This window comes from Pteropus medius, unplaced genomic scaffold (genome assembly GCF_902729225.1).
Source record: "Pteropus medius unplaced genomic scaffold, Ma_sr-lr_union100, whole genome shotgun sequence".
Classification (NCBI taxonomy): domain Eukaryota; kingdom Metazoa; phylum Chordata; class Mammalia; order Chiroptera; family Pteropodidae; genus Pteropus; species Pteropus medius.
Window position 1 is genome coordinate 22,810,137 of NW_024346667.1, and position 16,565 is coordinate 22,826,701.

At 41.2% G+C, this 16,565-nt stretch overlaps 1 protein-coding gene across 5 annotated transcripts in view; it reads left to right on the forward strand.

Annotated features, from left to right (window-relative positions):
• Positions 1 to 16,565, forward strand: part of FNIP2 (folliculin interacting protein 2) — a 114,005-nt gene that overhangs the window by 89,066 nt on the left and 8,374 nt on the right. For all 5 annotated transcript variants that reach the window (XM_039876256.1, XM_039876259.1, XM_039876257.1 and 2 more), the window contains 2 exons: positions 740 to 896; positions 15,444 to 15,644. In XM_039876256.1, coding sequence (XP_039732190.1) covers positions 740 to 896; positions 15,444 to 15,644 — 358 coding nt within the window. The remainder of the gene's footprint in view (positions 1 to 739; positions 897 to 15,443; positions 15,645 to 16,565) is intronic.

The window sequence follows — 16,565 nt, forward strand, 5'->3', positions numbered from 1 at the left end:
ACTGATACGGTCGGTTTCCAGCCCGCTCTTTCTCCAAGGATGACCACTGCCTGAGTGCATCTGAGCTCTCTGAGTGGGTGCCCTTGCAACTATTGTGAGATTCGAAGGGAAACTAGGGACTGTGATGGGGGTGGTGGTGGGAGCAAGGGGTTTAATTTTCTGTCGACTGGATGCAAGTCACGTGGCCGGCAGCAGATGATGTGCTTCGGAGGTGGTGGATTTTACACTCGCGAGGTGCCTTCTCTCGTGCAGGTCGGAGCCGCCTGAAGTGGCTGGGAAACAACACCTCTTCCTTAACACTCCGTCAGGTCGATTATTTTGGTCTGCCATGACTGAAAGCAGTAATTAGAGACTTCTGTGCTGTCGCGCTGCTGTGAGCACCACCCTGTGCAGATGTGTCTGGTTCCTGAAGCCAGGCTTTTGGCACGCTCCCCGCTCAACAGACTTTTTCCTTCTTCACTCTCTTGACACACACTGCCTAGTGGATGTTCCATATGAGATACAAGAACAGACTCGTAACCAGCCATCAAAATACTGTCTTTTTCCTGCCTTTCCATTAAAAAAAGAAAAATGCTTTTTCTCTCGCAGCCTCTTCCCTTTTCCCACACCAGTGATCTGCTCACCGGAGGATTGGTGAAACGGACCACCCTGCATCTACTTTTCTTACATGTGTCATACGGGTTTTTGTTTGAGGAGTCCATTTTTAACAGTGTGTTCTAAAGGACCAATATCGTTTTAGGTCGCAGAGCATCAGCAACCCGAATGTGAGAAACTTTGGCCGCTCCCTTCTGGCAGGTTATTGCCCCACGTACATGCCTGATCTGGTGCTTCATGGGACCGGCAGTGATGAGAAGCTGAAGCAGTGCCTGGCGGCCGATCTGGTCCACACGGTCCGTGTAAGTGATCCCAGCCTGGAGCCTCTGGCTGCTGACAGTGTGTCAGCCAGGGTCCTGGCCAGCAACAGGTGTTTAGACTGTCTTAGACTGAAGAGAGTGTAACGATGGGATAACAGAGATGTGGGCAGGGTTGCAGAAACTAACAAGGGCTGGTGAAGCACCCAGGGATGAGCGGCACTTGGGAGCTGGGAGCATACTGGGCCTGAAGGACTGAGGGGAGCAAGCAGTGCCAGAGTTGTGGAGAGCTGGACCTGGAGGGGCTGCCTGGCTGCAGGAGCACTGAGGAGGGTGGGTAACCCCCGACGTCTCTCTCCTCCAGCCTCCGAGCTCTTCTGGTGCCCCCCGCCCCTTGACTGGGCCCAGCTGGAAACCAGAGAGCAAGGTCATAGCTGATGCAGATACACAGAGGTCAGCCTCTTGGGGCCCACACAGGACAGAGAAGGGCAGGTGGGGGTGTATAGGCCAGGCAAACAGAATAAACAGCACAGATGGTGACAATTATATGCCATCACAGGGAAGACTGAAGAGATGTCACATGTGGTTTGTTTTTTATCCAATACTTACAAGTTTCTAAAAGTAATTTATTTTAACTGATTTGTCATTAAGTTTACTTTGATGGCTACATGAGAATGACTGTATAAAGATTAACAAGTCTTACTGGAAAATTGCCTTGTGGCTGCCTTTAAGTGCTTTTCTGCTATCTGCAATGTGACAGGAACCAAGCAGTTAAGGCAACTGTGTCAGTCTGATGGGCCTGTTTTTAATTGAGCTGCTATTGGACAGATGTGCCAAAGTAGATATTTTGCATTGGAAACATATTGTATTTTGTTGCAACACAGAAAGTCCTCATTGCATTAAGAAAATTGGAATTTGGCTTATTGTCTACCTCCTCCCCCAACGAGTATTTTCGGGAAGGTAAAACAGAGGCACTGCATGTTATCTTTGGCCTTGAGCATCTCCTCGTTGAAGACTAAACACACATCAGGCTCAGGGTAAACAGGCTGAAGATTTGTGGGAAATGGGAAGAAAAGCTCAGTAGTAAAACAGATGTCCTCATAGCTCCCCTGGATGGGGAGGGAGAAAGAAATAGGAGGGGCTTTCTGAAGCTAGAAGGCCAGCCTCTGGACTCGTCAGGACCCAGACATCCCTAATGCTGCCCTGCTTTGTGGTGGGACAGCAGCCCTCCCCAGGGTGTTCCTGGAATGAAGCTGTGACGTTGCCTTTGTCTCTTTAAGGAGTGTCACATGGTTTTATTTTCATAGTTGTAATGAACACTGCATACTTCTTTATCATTTCAGAGGTCCATGCGTCAGTGACCTTAGAATAAGAACAGTGCCCTCATCGTATGATACTATCTTTCCAGGTTGTCTTAAACCACGTACGAAGCCTCGGTGACTTTAGAGACTCGCGCACATCTGTGGCCATCTGTAGCGTCACGGCAGGGCATCAGAGGCCCCCTTTTTCTTTCTCTCAGCAGCTTGTGTTTGTATCCATACGTGCCAAACCTGTGGGGTTTTTCTTTCTGCTCCGCTAGCGGTTTGAGTTGTGAGAACATTGGTGTTGCTTCTTGTACCCCTCTTGCACGAAGCCCCGTGTTCTGCTTCTGACAGAGGTGCCAAGAGGTGGTGTGTGAACTAACGGGCTTGTCTTCAGCGCCATCAATTTTACCAGCTGGGACGTGCTGCCCAGATGGCTCAGAGTCACTCACTGACCACTATGGAAATAGAATCTTTTGATCGAAAACTCTCCTTGAACTTAAATGCAAAACGATTCGTGACATTTTTTATATTTTGCATAGGCTTGGCAGGTTCCAATTACCGTATGCTGGTTTTCAGGGCGACCATCTAACTCTATAATTCTTATATTTGAAAAAACAAAACCACATTTCCTCTATTTGTATTCTTAAAGATTTTTCATATATCATTTCCACTTCCTTTCACATTGTAGCTTTTTTCATTTCTTTAGACTATGCAATCACCCCGAGAGATCGAAAGTTATTAAGCATAATAATCCATATTGTGTCAAATTGCGGGAACATCCAAAGTGCAACCATGCATGGGTTTTCACGGGAAATTGCGAAGGGTTCGTAAAAATACCTTCAGAAGTTTAATACGTTTAGAATGTATCCAATTAGCATTAATGGATTTCTAATTTCACTTGGCACATTCATCATAATGAATTTTCCTTTTCAAGTAGTGTTCCATTTAAACTGCCTCTCAGACTGGGGCGCTCTGGTCTATGGCAGTGTTTTCTTTTAAAAAAAAGAAAAAAGCCTTACTTTCAAATGCCATTTACAAATTTTTGTTGAAAAATGAAGAGAGTGTTTTCTAACATTATATTGAATTTACTGCTCCATAAAACCTAGTAATTATTTAAATTCTTGAGGAGGTTGCCAGGGAAAGAAGCAAAAAGCCAAGAATAAGTAAATGGCCAGAGCTAGGGCAGAAATAACAGCCTTTGGAGGAAGAGAAAATTGGGATGAATTGCTTTATCATAACCTGCTCTCAAAAACCTATTTTGGGGGATGTTAATAATTTTTAGTATTCAAGCTAGACTTCATTGGGCTTTGCTATTCATAATTGTTTTTAGAGAAGGATTTGTAATAACTGTTTAAAAGCAACTGATTTAAGCTATTAATCTGTTTTCTAGATCTATGCATGATTGGATTGTAAAATCTAATGTAACCGTGCACCTCTGTAACCATGGTGGACCAGTTCGTGGAGTCCCTTCCCTCAATGAGGGACTGCATGCTAGAGCTTCCAATACTAAGATTTTCTCTTTGTACATTTTCTCATTCTAATCTCTCATGAAACAGAGATATATTAACTTTATTTCATGTATTTCCATTTTTATTACTGGCTTTCACATGTGAAGATGTGGACTTTAAATATTTAAACACATGTTCTTGTTTAATCCATATAGTACCTCTTTTCTGTCATTTGAACTGTTTTTCTGCCTCCTAACATATAGATTATACAGCTGCCTTAAATTAGGCTAGAGTAATATTTAGTTTCATTTTTTTCCTGCCACATCTAAATGTGCATTCTTTCCTCTGTTTTCCTTCCTACTTTAAATGGTGACATGGAAGAGAGAGAGTGAGAGAGCCAGCTTCACTCTGTACCTGGACCTCTATCTAGCTTTTTCTGTCTTATTTTTTTTTCTCCTGTGTATTTATCTGCCTGTGAATAGTGCTGACGGGGCAGTGTCAGGGGTATTAAATTATGAGGCCATGGAGGGTGGTGGAGAAGCACTGACTTTACATCGATGGCTTGGGTGCAAGTCCCAGTATTTACCACTCATTCTCAGAGAGTCAAGTAAATCAGTCGGCATTGCTGAGCCTCAGAAAAATGTTTTTAGAGGAACAGATAAAATATAACCCAGTGATTAGGAATTTGGCTTCTGAAGACAGACAGACCTGAGTGTGAATCATAGCTTACCCCTTAGTGGCTTTGTGGCCTTACACAAGTTTCTTCGATTTTTAATTATCAGTTTCATCTTGTATGAAATGAACAGTATTTATAGGTCTGCTTTGAAGACTGAGATAATGCATATCAAGTGTTTAGCACAGTGCCTGGCACATTACTAAATGCCCAGTAACTGTTAGCTATTAAAATAATATATGTAAATAGGTGTCTCAGGAAAATCCTGTTGGAGATGGCAAAACCATCCATACACATATTTGCTTATTCGGTGCTGAAAGCATCCACTTTACCTGTGATATTAGAAGGAGCAGGCCAGGCGGTTCCAACAGCAGGGTAGGGTCATCAAGGTCAAAATTAACATCACGTTTTAATTTTTTTTTTAAAAAAACTACATTCCAGGGCTTCAGAATTTCACAGAATAATCTATAAAACAAAGTAACAGTTGAATACAGCAGCCTCTTTCATTTAATTTTAAGAGTAGCAGCAGACTGACTCCAGAAATACCATGTGGAGATCGGTAACACAGATAAGGAGCTTTGCTGAAAGCCTGTCTGTGATATATGCTCATGAATACCTAACTAAGCTATGCAGTATAATCAACCAGGAACTACAAAAGAACAGCCAGTCACCTTTAGTGATAAATCATTACTTAAGTAACACGGAGAACATTAAGTGCCTCAGTCAACAACAGCCTTAGTAGTGGTGCAAAGGAAACTCTACTTAGGACAAGTGTGCCCCTTTAGGACACCTCTTGCTGCTTTCATTTTCCTGTGTGGATGACGAGCATGACAGTGCCTTGGGCCTATAGCACTGTCTTACGTGTAGTGAACTCTTTGGGAGGGGGGGTGTATACATGTGTGCATATACACATTTTCATGGACACACATGTTCACATAGGTGTGAGCATATGTCCTGGGTTATGATATTAAAAATGTATTTCTTATTGTGGATTGTGATTTAAAAGGTATTTGAAAAAAAATACTGATCTCTGGGTGTGGCCAACCCCAGTCTGAAACCTTCCCAATTCTCTCCCCTTCTCACTGCGACTACGTCTTAAAGTCCCTGTAACCTTCCCAACTATCTATGTCCAGTTTTTCCCTCATTTCAGTCATCTTGCATAGTGCCACAAGGGGGCGCTTTCTAAAATGCGAATATGATCATTCACTCTTCAGCTCTAAGTTTCCCTTTTTTTTTGGACTGAGTAAAATACAACTTCCTTGGCTGGAATTGTCCCTTTTATGTCCTTCAAATATACACACATATCCCTACGTCTCTTTTTATGTGCCAGTCCCACTGTTTGCCAGTCTTTCATGGTCTGCCTCTCCTCACACCTCTTTACCTGTGTACGTTTGCTTACTGAGGCACTGCCGAACAAACTGCTATTCATTTTTGAAGACCCAGTTCAAATGTTGCCTGTCCTTTGAAACCATCCCAGGCATCCCCAGGTAGAACTCAACTTCTCTCACCTCCAGACTTCTTAGCACACTGCCCTGTACCTTTGTTCTGTTTCCAACATCTTTCTCCCACCAGGGCTGCAGGCACCTGGAAGCAGAGAAGGGGACTTAGTTTCTTTCATACCCCCAGCACTTCAGCTGGTGCCTGGCCTGTAGAAAGTGCTCGGTGATGTTAGCTGACTGTTCCCCACAGGACGTGTGTTTATTGCTATGGGCGTGTGTTTATTGCTATGATGGTTAGTATGTCTCTTCTGAAGCAAAGAGAAATGGGAGACAGTCTTTCTTTAAGAGTAATGTGTTTTAGATATGATACCTGTGGCTTTTTATGTTCATTTTCTTTACCTAAAGGAGAATAAAAAGTTTATTTTAGGTCACTTGGGCTTCATTTCTCTTGCACTTTGTAAATATTAGAAACATGGCTAATTTTTATGTTTTCCTCTTTTTTTTCACTGCTTAAAAATATTTAGATATCTATGCCATTCTGTACCAAAAAAAAAGCTAGCAACTAACCTTGGAGTCGTGTACATCCTCACATAACTTTATTTTGATGACCCTTTTTTACCTTGTGCACCTTTCTTCGACTTTAAACTTTTTCTTTCCTCAGGAAGTGACCACCTGACAGTTAAGCCATTCACAGGGTTGCACACTGTGTTCGTAAGGGTGTCAGTCCAGTGAGCCTGGTGATCATAGCCACAGGCATAAACACACAGAAGGTCAGATGTTTCTTTTGTGAGCGCCTCCTCCCGACTGCCCAGTCCTCGAATCACCTCCCTGGGCCCTTCTCTTCTTCCCTGTGCCCCCAGGTCCCTGTGTCTTAATGATGTCTTTGGGCTTCTCAAAGTCCCCACCTTAAGATACCTGCCAGAATCCCTCAGCGATGTCTCACAGCCCATAATGATTGATTTTTTTTCTCTTCACCTTATTATAAGTCTTAAGCCTTTAGTGACTGACACTGAGCCTGTTTCCAAGAGAAAAAAAAACATGATAAACAAATGCTTACAGAGTCATGATAAGATCAGAGAATACCTTCTGGTATTTCCATATGCTAACAGTCTGCTTGATGAACTAGGAATCTTTGATGGTAGCCTTTCAGGCTGTCTAGCCAACTTGTTTGGGCAACAGTGGGGCAAGGAGGCTGGAGGTGGCTTTTGGGGAGGCAGAGAGGCAGTCATGCCTTAGACATTTATTTACCTATCAGAAAATATTTACTGCGTACCGTTTATGTGCTAGGGTCTGTGTTGACAGCCATAGTCAAGATACAAGGTGAGCGGATTCCAGATGTATAGACGCAGATGGTATGCCTCTCCCCGAAAACTGCAAAAATCGTGGATAAAATGTTACGACCATGCCTCAGCCCCTTGTTATAACGCCTGTGCATGAAAGAAAAATGGAAATCCTTTGGTGCCAGAAACAAATAGAAATCTAAGCCAGAATAGTACGTTTGGGCGGATGCAATGGTGGCCCTCTGGCACTGCAGTCTGGATCCAGGTCCTAGGAATTATGGGCTGACCTTCTCAGATCCACCCAGGACGAGGGATGTGGTCTCCTTACCTAAGGGACTTGGAAGTGAGCCCCTTACCTAAAGCCTGGATCTTCATAGTTATCCTTCCATGAAATGGGGACTAGAAAACTCCAGCCATAAATAGTGAAGCAGCAAAGAAACAAGTTGGAAACTTGGGTGGGGAAAAATAAAGTCACTGATAAGAATTCAAAATCCTAGGCCTGTGCTATGAGTGGGTTTGGACTCCACATTTATTCTGCATGAGTGACTTGGGAATCCCCACCCGAGAAATAAAAGCGAAAACTAGAAGCATCGAAACCTCTAGGACTCTGGCAGAAGGAAGCACACTAGACACTTTCTCAGCCACCGGCTTATGTCACATATTGCTTCTTTTCCTCTTCTTCGCCTTGTTACAACTCTTAAGCCTTTAGCAACTGACACTGACCTTGTTTCCAAGAGACACATGTAACGTATAATACAGGACAGACACTTCCAACAAGATGGTCAGAAATTACAGCTGATGTCTGAGGAAACTGTGGTAGGGGAGGGTGAGCAAATACAAACAGGAGAATTAACACTCCTAGAGCCATCTGAAATGACTGTTAAGTAACCATGTTTAAATGGTAATGGAGATATAGAGAAGGAATTGGAACATAAAAAAAGATGGGATAATGTGGTAAATGATCATTCAGATTCGTAGAACTAAAAACAGCTTCTGAAATTTAAAAATGTGGTCGTTGAAATGAAAACTCAACAGATAGGTTAAGGAGCAAAGCAGATTAAATACAGCTAGAGAGAATCAGGGTTTGTGAAATGGAGGCCAGATGCCAAACTATCTCTTTGAATGTGGCTCCGAGACAAAAATGCATGAAAAAATACGGAAAAGCCAGTGAGCAACATGGAGGCTAGAATGAGAAGATGTTAAACTTACCAGCATTATCTTGTATGAATAACAAATGGACACTCAAAGGATGCCAAAGAATCTTTTATTTTCCAGAGTATTTGAGAGAAAAATAAGGAGGAAGATACATCTAATTACCTGAATCCTAAATCATCTGCTCACTTTGCATTTGCAAGAGGCTGCCCAGTGGCTCATCCTTGGTACTTAAATCTGCACTATTATAACCACTGTGCAGATTGCCGAGCTGGTTGTAAGGACAGAAGTCTGTCTGGACTCCTGTTGTCTGTAACCACATAAGGGCCAGACGTCTCTGAGGACTGATAAAGGGTCCCTGTAGCATATGTACTGGCCAATGCCGACAGCATAAGGAGAAGTTCCATAGCAAAGTCACAATAGAGGCCACAGTGTTATCTCTTTTTGACATTACGTTGAGACCGTCATTTACTCTTGTGATTTTTATCTTCCCAAGGATTTCCATCGTGACAAGGTTTTAGGATTTCAAGGTAGAGGACTTGGCTGACTCATCAAGCTAAAAGTTGGAAATGCTTGAATGAGTTCCTAGATTCTGTTTCTGACATGCCAGGATACTTAATAAGTGCTTATATGTTTTGTCCTCAGTGTTCCTCTCTGTAGAACTGGACTGTGTTCCTGGCCACCGCACAGGAAAAACGGCACGATGAACTAATAAGTAGTTTTAGGAAGCATATATGTGAGAATGGTATTCTCCTACTCTTAAATTAAAAATAGGTAATCTCATGAAATATTAGTCATTTAAATGTGGCACGTGGAAAATATATTGTGTAGATGACTTAATAGAGCTGCACTGAAAACAGAAACAAAGAAATCTGAATAGAGAATTGTTCAATGAAGCCAGCGTGTATTAAGCACGTGCCTCCTAACATTTTGTTACACTTACTGTAGAGGCTAAAGAAGACAAATAAAATGTGATTTCCCTCCTTAAGTTGCTTTTGAAATCCCTGGGAAGATAAGATCGCAAGAAGAGTAAATGACAGTCTCAACCTAATGTCAGTAGGAGAAAACGCAGTGGCCTCTGTTGTGTCTTTGCTACGGAACTTCTCCTTATGCTGTCGGCATTGCCCAGTACATACGCTACAGTGACCCTTTATCAGTCCCCAGAGACGTCTGGCCCTTATGTGGTTACAGACAACAGGAGTGCAGACAGACTTCTGTCCTTAAAACCAGCTCAACATTCGCACAGTAGTTATAGTAGTGCAGATTTAACTACCAGGAACGAGCCACTGGCAGACTCTTTCGAATGCAAACAAATGTGAAATCAAGAACAAGATAAGACAATGTGATTAAACACCAAAATGTATTAGAAAATCTAGAAGGTAGCAGGGAAAATACCGTAGGCACAGCCTAAGGTAGGAGGCAGGCGTCTGCCCTGCCTGGAGGAGGGGGTTCTTCTTCCAGAGCCCTGGGAGGCAAATGTGTGTAGGTAAAGTAGGACCCAGACTGTGAAGAGCTTTATATGGGAAAAGAAACATTTGAACTTAAGCGTTTGGGTGATCCATGCTGGAGTAGGTTTTTGAGTTGGTAAGGGAGATGATAATGTGTTTTAGGAAGTTTGAGGGTTTAGTGGACATGATCAGTATGGAGAGGGGGTGGTATAAGAAGGCAAATGGAACTTACCCAATAAGTGTTAGGCACTTTGCTACATGTTTCATACAGTTTACCTCACAGAAAGCCTCTTGTGAATTAAGTACTGCCACATTCATGAGTTGCTAACGTCCCACGGCTAGTAAATGGCAGAGGTAGTACTCAAGCCCAGTCCTGTCTGACTTCAGATGCTTTGCTGTGCTCTTATCATCGTCTTTTGTTGAAATATCAGAACCACAGTTCTTCTGATTACCCAAGCCTTGTAGACATTTCGTGTTCCTGGAAGTTTAAGTTAAGCAGAAGTCACATGTGCATAAGGCAAAGCAGCATATTCCGTGTAGTCAGATCTGATTGAGAACCTTGAAATTAGAATGACTTAGGCATCTAAAGATGCCCAGGAAACAGACCCACAAATTCGTAGTGGCTGTTATCCTATTAATTCCACAAGATATAATAGCCAAAGAATATTTGAGAAACGTTTAAAGATCTCTAATACAAAGATTTTCGTTTGTTAATATATCTTGAGAAATCTTCACAGGAAAGTAGTTTGGATAAACTAGATATTGACAAGGTAGGGCCAAATAAATGATTGATTCTGACTTCCATAGAGCAGAAAGAGGAAGAAAAAATGACAGTGGCATGTCGTCACTACTTCATTTTTCTGATGGAGGTTGCCCATCCACCCTAACAATTGCTCCAGCTTTTTATTGGTCTTCGTTCTGTAATCCTCCAGTCTCTTGTCAGAAGTTACTGAGTTGCCCAGTTCAGTGTCTGAGGGAGGCGTGGAAACTACCAGCAGTGGTCTGGAAGAGGTGGCAGGAAGGCATTAGGGACCGCTGAGGGCAGTAGCTGTGAGGTGCTGCCCAGGTTGTAAGTAGGTGCTCAGTGGGCTGTGGGCACTCGGGAGGGTGCTGATAAGGCAGCACTTTTGGAAGTCTCGGATGATGGAAGAAGTAGAAACGTGCTGCAGACTCATTTCTATAAGAGAATTAAACTCTATGGGCAAGAAATGTACTTTAAAATTGATTCTCTTCGGCTTGAGAGAGAAAAAGAAAATTGATATATATGTGTCTAAGGTTTGTGAAGTTTTCAACCAAATAAGCATTTTAAGTGGAAATGACTTTTTGATACTAATATTTCCTTCAGATTTTCATTCAAAGTTTAAACATTAGAGGTCCTGTTTAATCTGAGACAATAATGGTTGGGAGGAGAACATTTAAAAAGAGTAAATATATGGTGTGGGTTTATTTGTTTTTCTAATGACATTTAATCAAAATAACGAAGACTTTTTTTGTTAAAAAAAATGGGAAGATGGTTATTATTAGGAAGAGAGATATTACTCGCCAATCTGATAGTTACTTATATTGCGTCTCCCTTAAGATCCATAGGAAGTGAGACTCGTTTGGTTTATGTGTCAATGTCAGGATGCAGCCAGGCCTCACCTATATCTTTTTTCTAGTCCCCATGCCCAGACTCCAAGCCCTCAGAATAGCAGGTGGATGGGTCAGGCATTTAATAGGTGTTTGAATCATTGCATCTTATGTTTGATAACATTTCTTAAAGTACTTAATTTCTCAGAAGTACTGCTCCATGTATGTTATTGCTGATGATAAGTTGTGTGTGTGTGTGTGTGTGTGTGTCCGTGTCCCCTGGTGCACATGTGAACTTGATAAAATTGTGAACCTAAAATATCTCCCTGACAGATTTTACTATTAATTGCTTCTACAACTGAGGTATGACTAATAAGAAAAACGTTAGTATTAAAATGTATGCTACATAATTCCTTTGTTTATTGTGGTTCCCTATAGGCCTTAAAAGTAGAGCCTTTCTTAGGAATTTTACATTGAATGCCAGGGCATAGGGTGTATGTGGGTGTGTATTTCTGTGATAAATCCAAACATGGCCTTCTGGACCTTACAATTCTTTAAGTTCTAAAAGCTTAGAGATTGGCTAATAAACTCTTTAGTGGGGTTCTGTCTCCTTTGGAAGGGTATCTATCAGAAAAAGAAAAAACAAAATGTGTGTGTGTGTGTGTGTGTGTGGTGTGTGTGTGTGTGTGTACATACATATACATATATATACACACATATATATATATATACATATATATATATATCAGAAATCTCCAGAATCACCAGAACTTAAGCTTCTGATCCATTAGTTTAGACCAGAATAGGGATGGGCAGCCAGTCACCCTGGTGCCCCTTAAATTGTAACTAAAGTAGTTGTTGATGATATTTTTATGTCTCTCCAGCATTCGTTTCTTTTTTCTGGACTATCTACATTTCCCTTTATTTCCTTCTGCCTTTAAAAAGTGTTTACTTTGAGTAAATAAGTGAGCAGCTACTAAATGGGATAGTTGACGAGGCAGTTGGGTTGCCCTGTGGATAGTCAGCGGATTGTGTGTTAGGTATTGAGTAGCCTGAGAATGTGTAATTCTTCGATTTTCTTTTAAGGTACTCTTTTAAAAATACTCAGCTGGTTCTTTTGTGCTCCTAGAGCCTGCATACATAAAAGTCAGCAATACCTCGCAGTCTTGGGGAATGCAGGATGCTCATCAACTCTGTCATTACTTTGTGCTTAACCTGTTTCATTTTAATTTAGTAACATTTTTCAGATGCCAGGTCCTGTGCTAGGGGCGAAGTATCCAGGGAGGAAAGATTCATCCCCCTCCTTAAAGGAGTGGGCTCCCAGATTCCTGTCAGCTGGTCCCAACCCATGGACCCATTTGTCTTTATTTATTCTTTCCTCAGGCTTCCACCTCAGCATTTCCTTTTTGCTCCAAGGATTTAAAGATGGCTCGTGCTCATTTTTCACATTTGATTTTTTTTATATTCTCATGCCCATTGAGTTCCCCTTTTAAAATAATTGAACTAACGTCTCTGTTCATTTTTATTATCATGTGTGAATCTATAACCTTCTGAAGTAACTAACTCCTGCTTGGAGACTCTTCCATCCATCACCTCCTCAGGGACCCTCATTGCTCTTATTCCAGCAGTTCCTTGCTTAAAACGAAGTTCATGGTGGTGGCAGTGGCGGTGGTGATACCACCATATAATTCATAGTCCATGTGCTTTCCTTGGAATGAGACATACTTTCCTTCCCTACCACTATGGTAGGGAAATCATTTAAGAAATTGAGTTGAATTGGAAACTGGGCCCAAAGTATCTACTGCAAATAATTAATCCAAAAGAAAAAAAGCCAAATTATACAGCAGCCATTATCAGACTCCTGTCTACTTGCACACAGGAGAGAATGGGAAAGGAGCATCTAATTGGCCTAACTTGAGTTATATTATTACCACACCTTGATAGAAGGAGGGGATTGACATCTAGGTGAAAGATGATTGGCATACATCCATCTCATTGTATCTAAGTGGGCATATATATGTTCAGTAGTGATTATATATACTCTTAGAACGTACGTCCCTTGAAGGAAAGGTTCATAGTGTAGATCTATGCTATTATACCCCGCACACTGAATTTCTGATAAATGCAAAGCATTGAAGGAGATTGAGCTCAAAATACAAATCTTTAGTTTCTGTATTTCCATTTACTTTGTTCATAAGGACCATGTACATTGATAGCATGTCATCATCATCTTGCTATGAATTAATGACACACTGATTCAGCAACAACTTGCAGAAATTTGTAAAGAGAAGTCACTGAGGCCCTGTCTTTAGCTTTCTGTTTTGGAGAGTGTGTATACATGTGTCAGAAGGGTGAGGGTGAGGGGCCACAAAAACTTGGGTGGGAGTGGAATATGGGTTCATGATGTGAGTGAGAAAACCTTTCCACTGTTTGGTTAACAAGTCTAGAAAATGAGAACCATCCTTGGAATACGAGACTTTGTTGATTCAAGAATCTACTTTGTCTGATTCTTTATTTCTCACATTAAAGGTTATTTGAACATATGCTTATATAAATATTGGCCCATTAGACTTTGCCTGATTTGCTATTCTTTTCAATGAGAAAAATATTCTAAACCCTGAAAGTTTCCTTCTTGGATATAGTATAGGAAAAAATGTTGGTCTCAACTAAGTTTTTATCCAGCCCACCAGTCATTTCTTCCCTGTCCGCGAGGAAGAATACAAAGCCAGGTAGATTTCCAGTTTAATAAAGAAGCCAAATCACCTGTTAGAATTACAGTACGACAGCATACATCTTAGGTTTCTGTTTGCTATCGTCTCGCTGCTAGCATTAAGTCTTTAAGGTTATCATCCCAGGCCAGGTTGTGCATCTGCTTGAGTTCTTTGTCGCAAGCAACGGAGACCAACTCTCATTAACTTAAACAGAAGGAGCTTCATTGCAAGGATGTTAGGGATTCATAGAATCAATAAGGAGGCCAATGAACTAGGCTTGGGATGGATAGGACACAAAGGAACTCTGAAAGTCCAGGAATCAAGAACTATCTGAAGGTGTTTTTGTAATTGCTTGTCTGGGCAGGAAAATGGTGGCGCCAACCGTTCTCAGCCACCTGTCTCCCTGCTCAGAGGGAAATCATGGCAGGGAGGGAGCAGCCGATCGCCCCCCCACCCCGGGTTATGTTGCCACGCCTTGATAGGAAATCACGGTGAACTTATTGGGAGGAAGTTATGCTAAGCTGCCACAGGTGGCAGAAGGGATTGAATGACAGAAGAAGGCCAGTACTAATTTTCCTTTGATAAACAGTTAGAAAAACGTGCTCACTTGCATTGGCTGTGAGGTATGTCGGTTCCTGTTCCTCTGTGTACCCACCCTGACCCCACCCCCTTCCCTCTCTCTTAGTGTGAGCCCCAGAATGGCAGTCCCGTCCTCATGTTGATTTGTGCACGTGTGAGAGACTAAATATGTATGTCAGAGGTGCTGGTGGTGAAGCAGTTATACTTTGTTCAATTTCAAGAAATTTTTTAAGTTCCTCTTCCCTGACTGTTGCAGTGTTTACCATCTCGCCCTGCAGCACAGCTTACTAGTCAACCTGCTCCATCCCTGACTGCCCAGTTATTGAAGGTTTTGTATTTTAAGTATGTTCATGAGTAGTCATACTTTTGCCTTTTAGACTCTCTATAGATAAATTCATACCCTAGTCTGATTTTAGTTGGTTGTTGGAGTTGATTTATGTATGTAGCTCACACTTACTAAGTAAGTATTGCTTAATGCTTAAAGCTATAACTTTAAAGGAATGTTAAGTTACCCTGTTAAACGTCGTTATTGGAGAAATGGCAATAGAACCCTACACCTTCTTCTGATATTCTCCATTTTTAAAAGAGTGAAATCTTTGAAAGGAATTGAATTTAAATATCCTAGGATGTAGAGAGCGTGCATAGCTTTTCACTTATTTATGAACATTTAACAGCATGTATAGCATACCTCCTGGGTGTAAGGAAAAAAAATGATGAAATTCAATTTTTATCAAATTTATTTTTAAACGACAGTTTAATGACACCTGGGTATAAGAAAAAAAATAATGATTAAATTGTTTTTACCAAATTTATTTTTAAACGATGATTTAATGACACTCATATGTTTTAACCCCTGTAATACTCTAACTTTCTATAGATCCTATCATCAACTTCCAAACTGTTAGTCTGACGCTAAACAAATATTCGGAACATTTCGACTGTTATTCGTAGGTGATGTGAAAGGTTGACCCAATATGTTTCTCTTGCAGCATCCAGTGCTCGATGAGCCGATAGCCGAAGCTGTCTGTATTATCGCAGACACAGATAAGTGGAGTGTCCAGGTGGCCACAAGTCAGAGGAAGGTGATGGACAACATGAAACTAGGCCAGGAGGTCTTGGTCTCTAGTCAGGTGTCCAGTTTACTACAGTCTATTTTACAGCTTTACAAGCTTCACCTCCCTGCTGATTTTGTAAGTATTTGTCTTCATATTACCAAAGAAATATAGTTTAAAAAATACATTTAACTTATAAAATTACAAGTTCACATGTATTGTTTTTCAGATAATTGGGCATTAGCATAAGTAAAAATAGAATATTCAATATAAAATCAGCAGATAGGATAGATTTCACTAATAACCCTCCCATGACACAACAGAGAGTGACACAGATCTTTTTGAGTAAGGTATATGGTAAAGAAAGTAAGGTATGGGAGTAGGGATAAAGCATAAAAGGAAATTTAAAATCCTTCTTTGGAGAACTTGTTAGTTCTTCTTTTATTAGATCACTATCAAGCAAACCAGTTTGTAAAGGGATTGTAGTTCCTTAATTGCTCAGGGACCATCTTCACAAAGTTGTTAGAGATAAAATAGAATATTGATGTGTGCAAACCATTGAAATTTTGAAGAGCCATACCCATAGAAAATGGTATCACTTACTTTTTTTTAAATGGTATTTTAAAATCACTTTCATGACATCATATTAAATACAAACAATAAAGAGAGCCGATAAACTCCTAGAAAATTATCAACTGCTCTCACTCAGTCACTGGAATTAATATACAAAACAAGTTCTTTCATTGTCTGCGTGCGCGTGCGCGTGTGCACGTGAAAGGGCATCTACTAGGAAAAGGGTAGCTGAGGTGACCTTGGGGACATGTGCTTACATGAAAGAGCTCCCACCTTCTCCTTTTTCCCCTCTGTACACTGCTTGTCTCTGCAGTCTAACCCCAGACCAAAACATCCATCATCTCCCTTTTGGCCTCCATGAAAGATACAGAGCTATTGAACAACAAAGTAGGAAGCTGAATATTAATTACCTACACTAATTGCTAATGTAGTGCTAATTTTCCTGAGTTGTTATGACTGAGTCTATAATGGCACCCCATTCCTCAG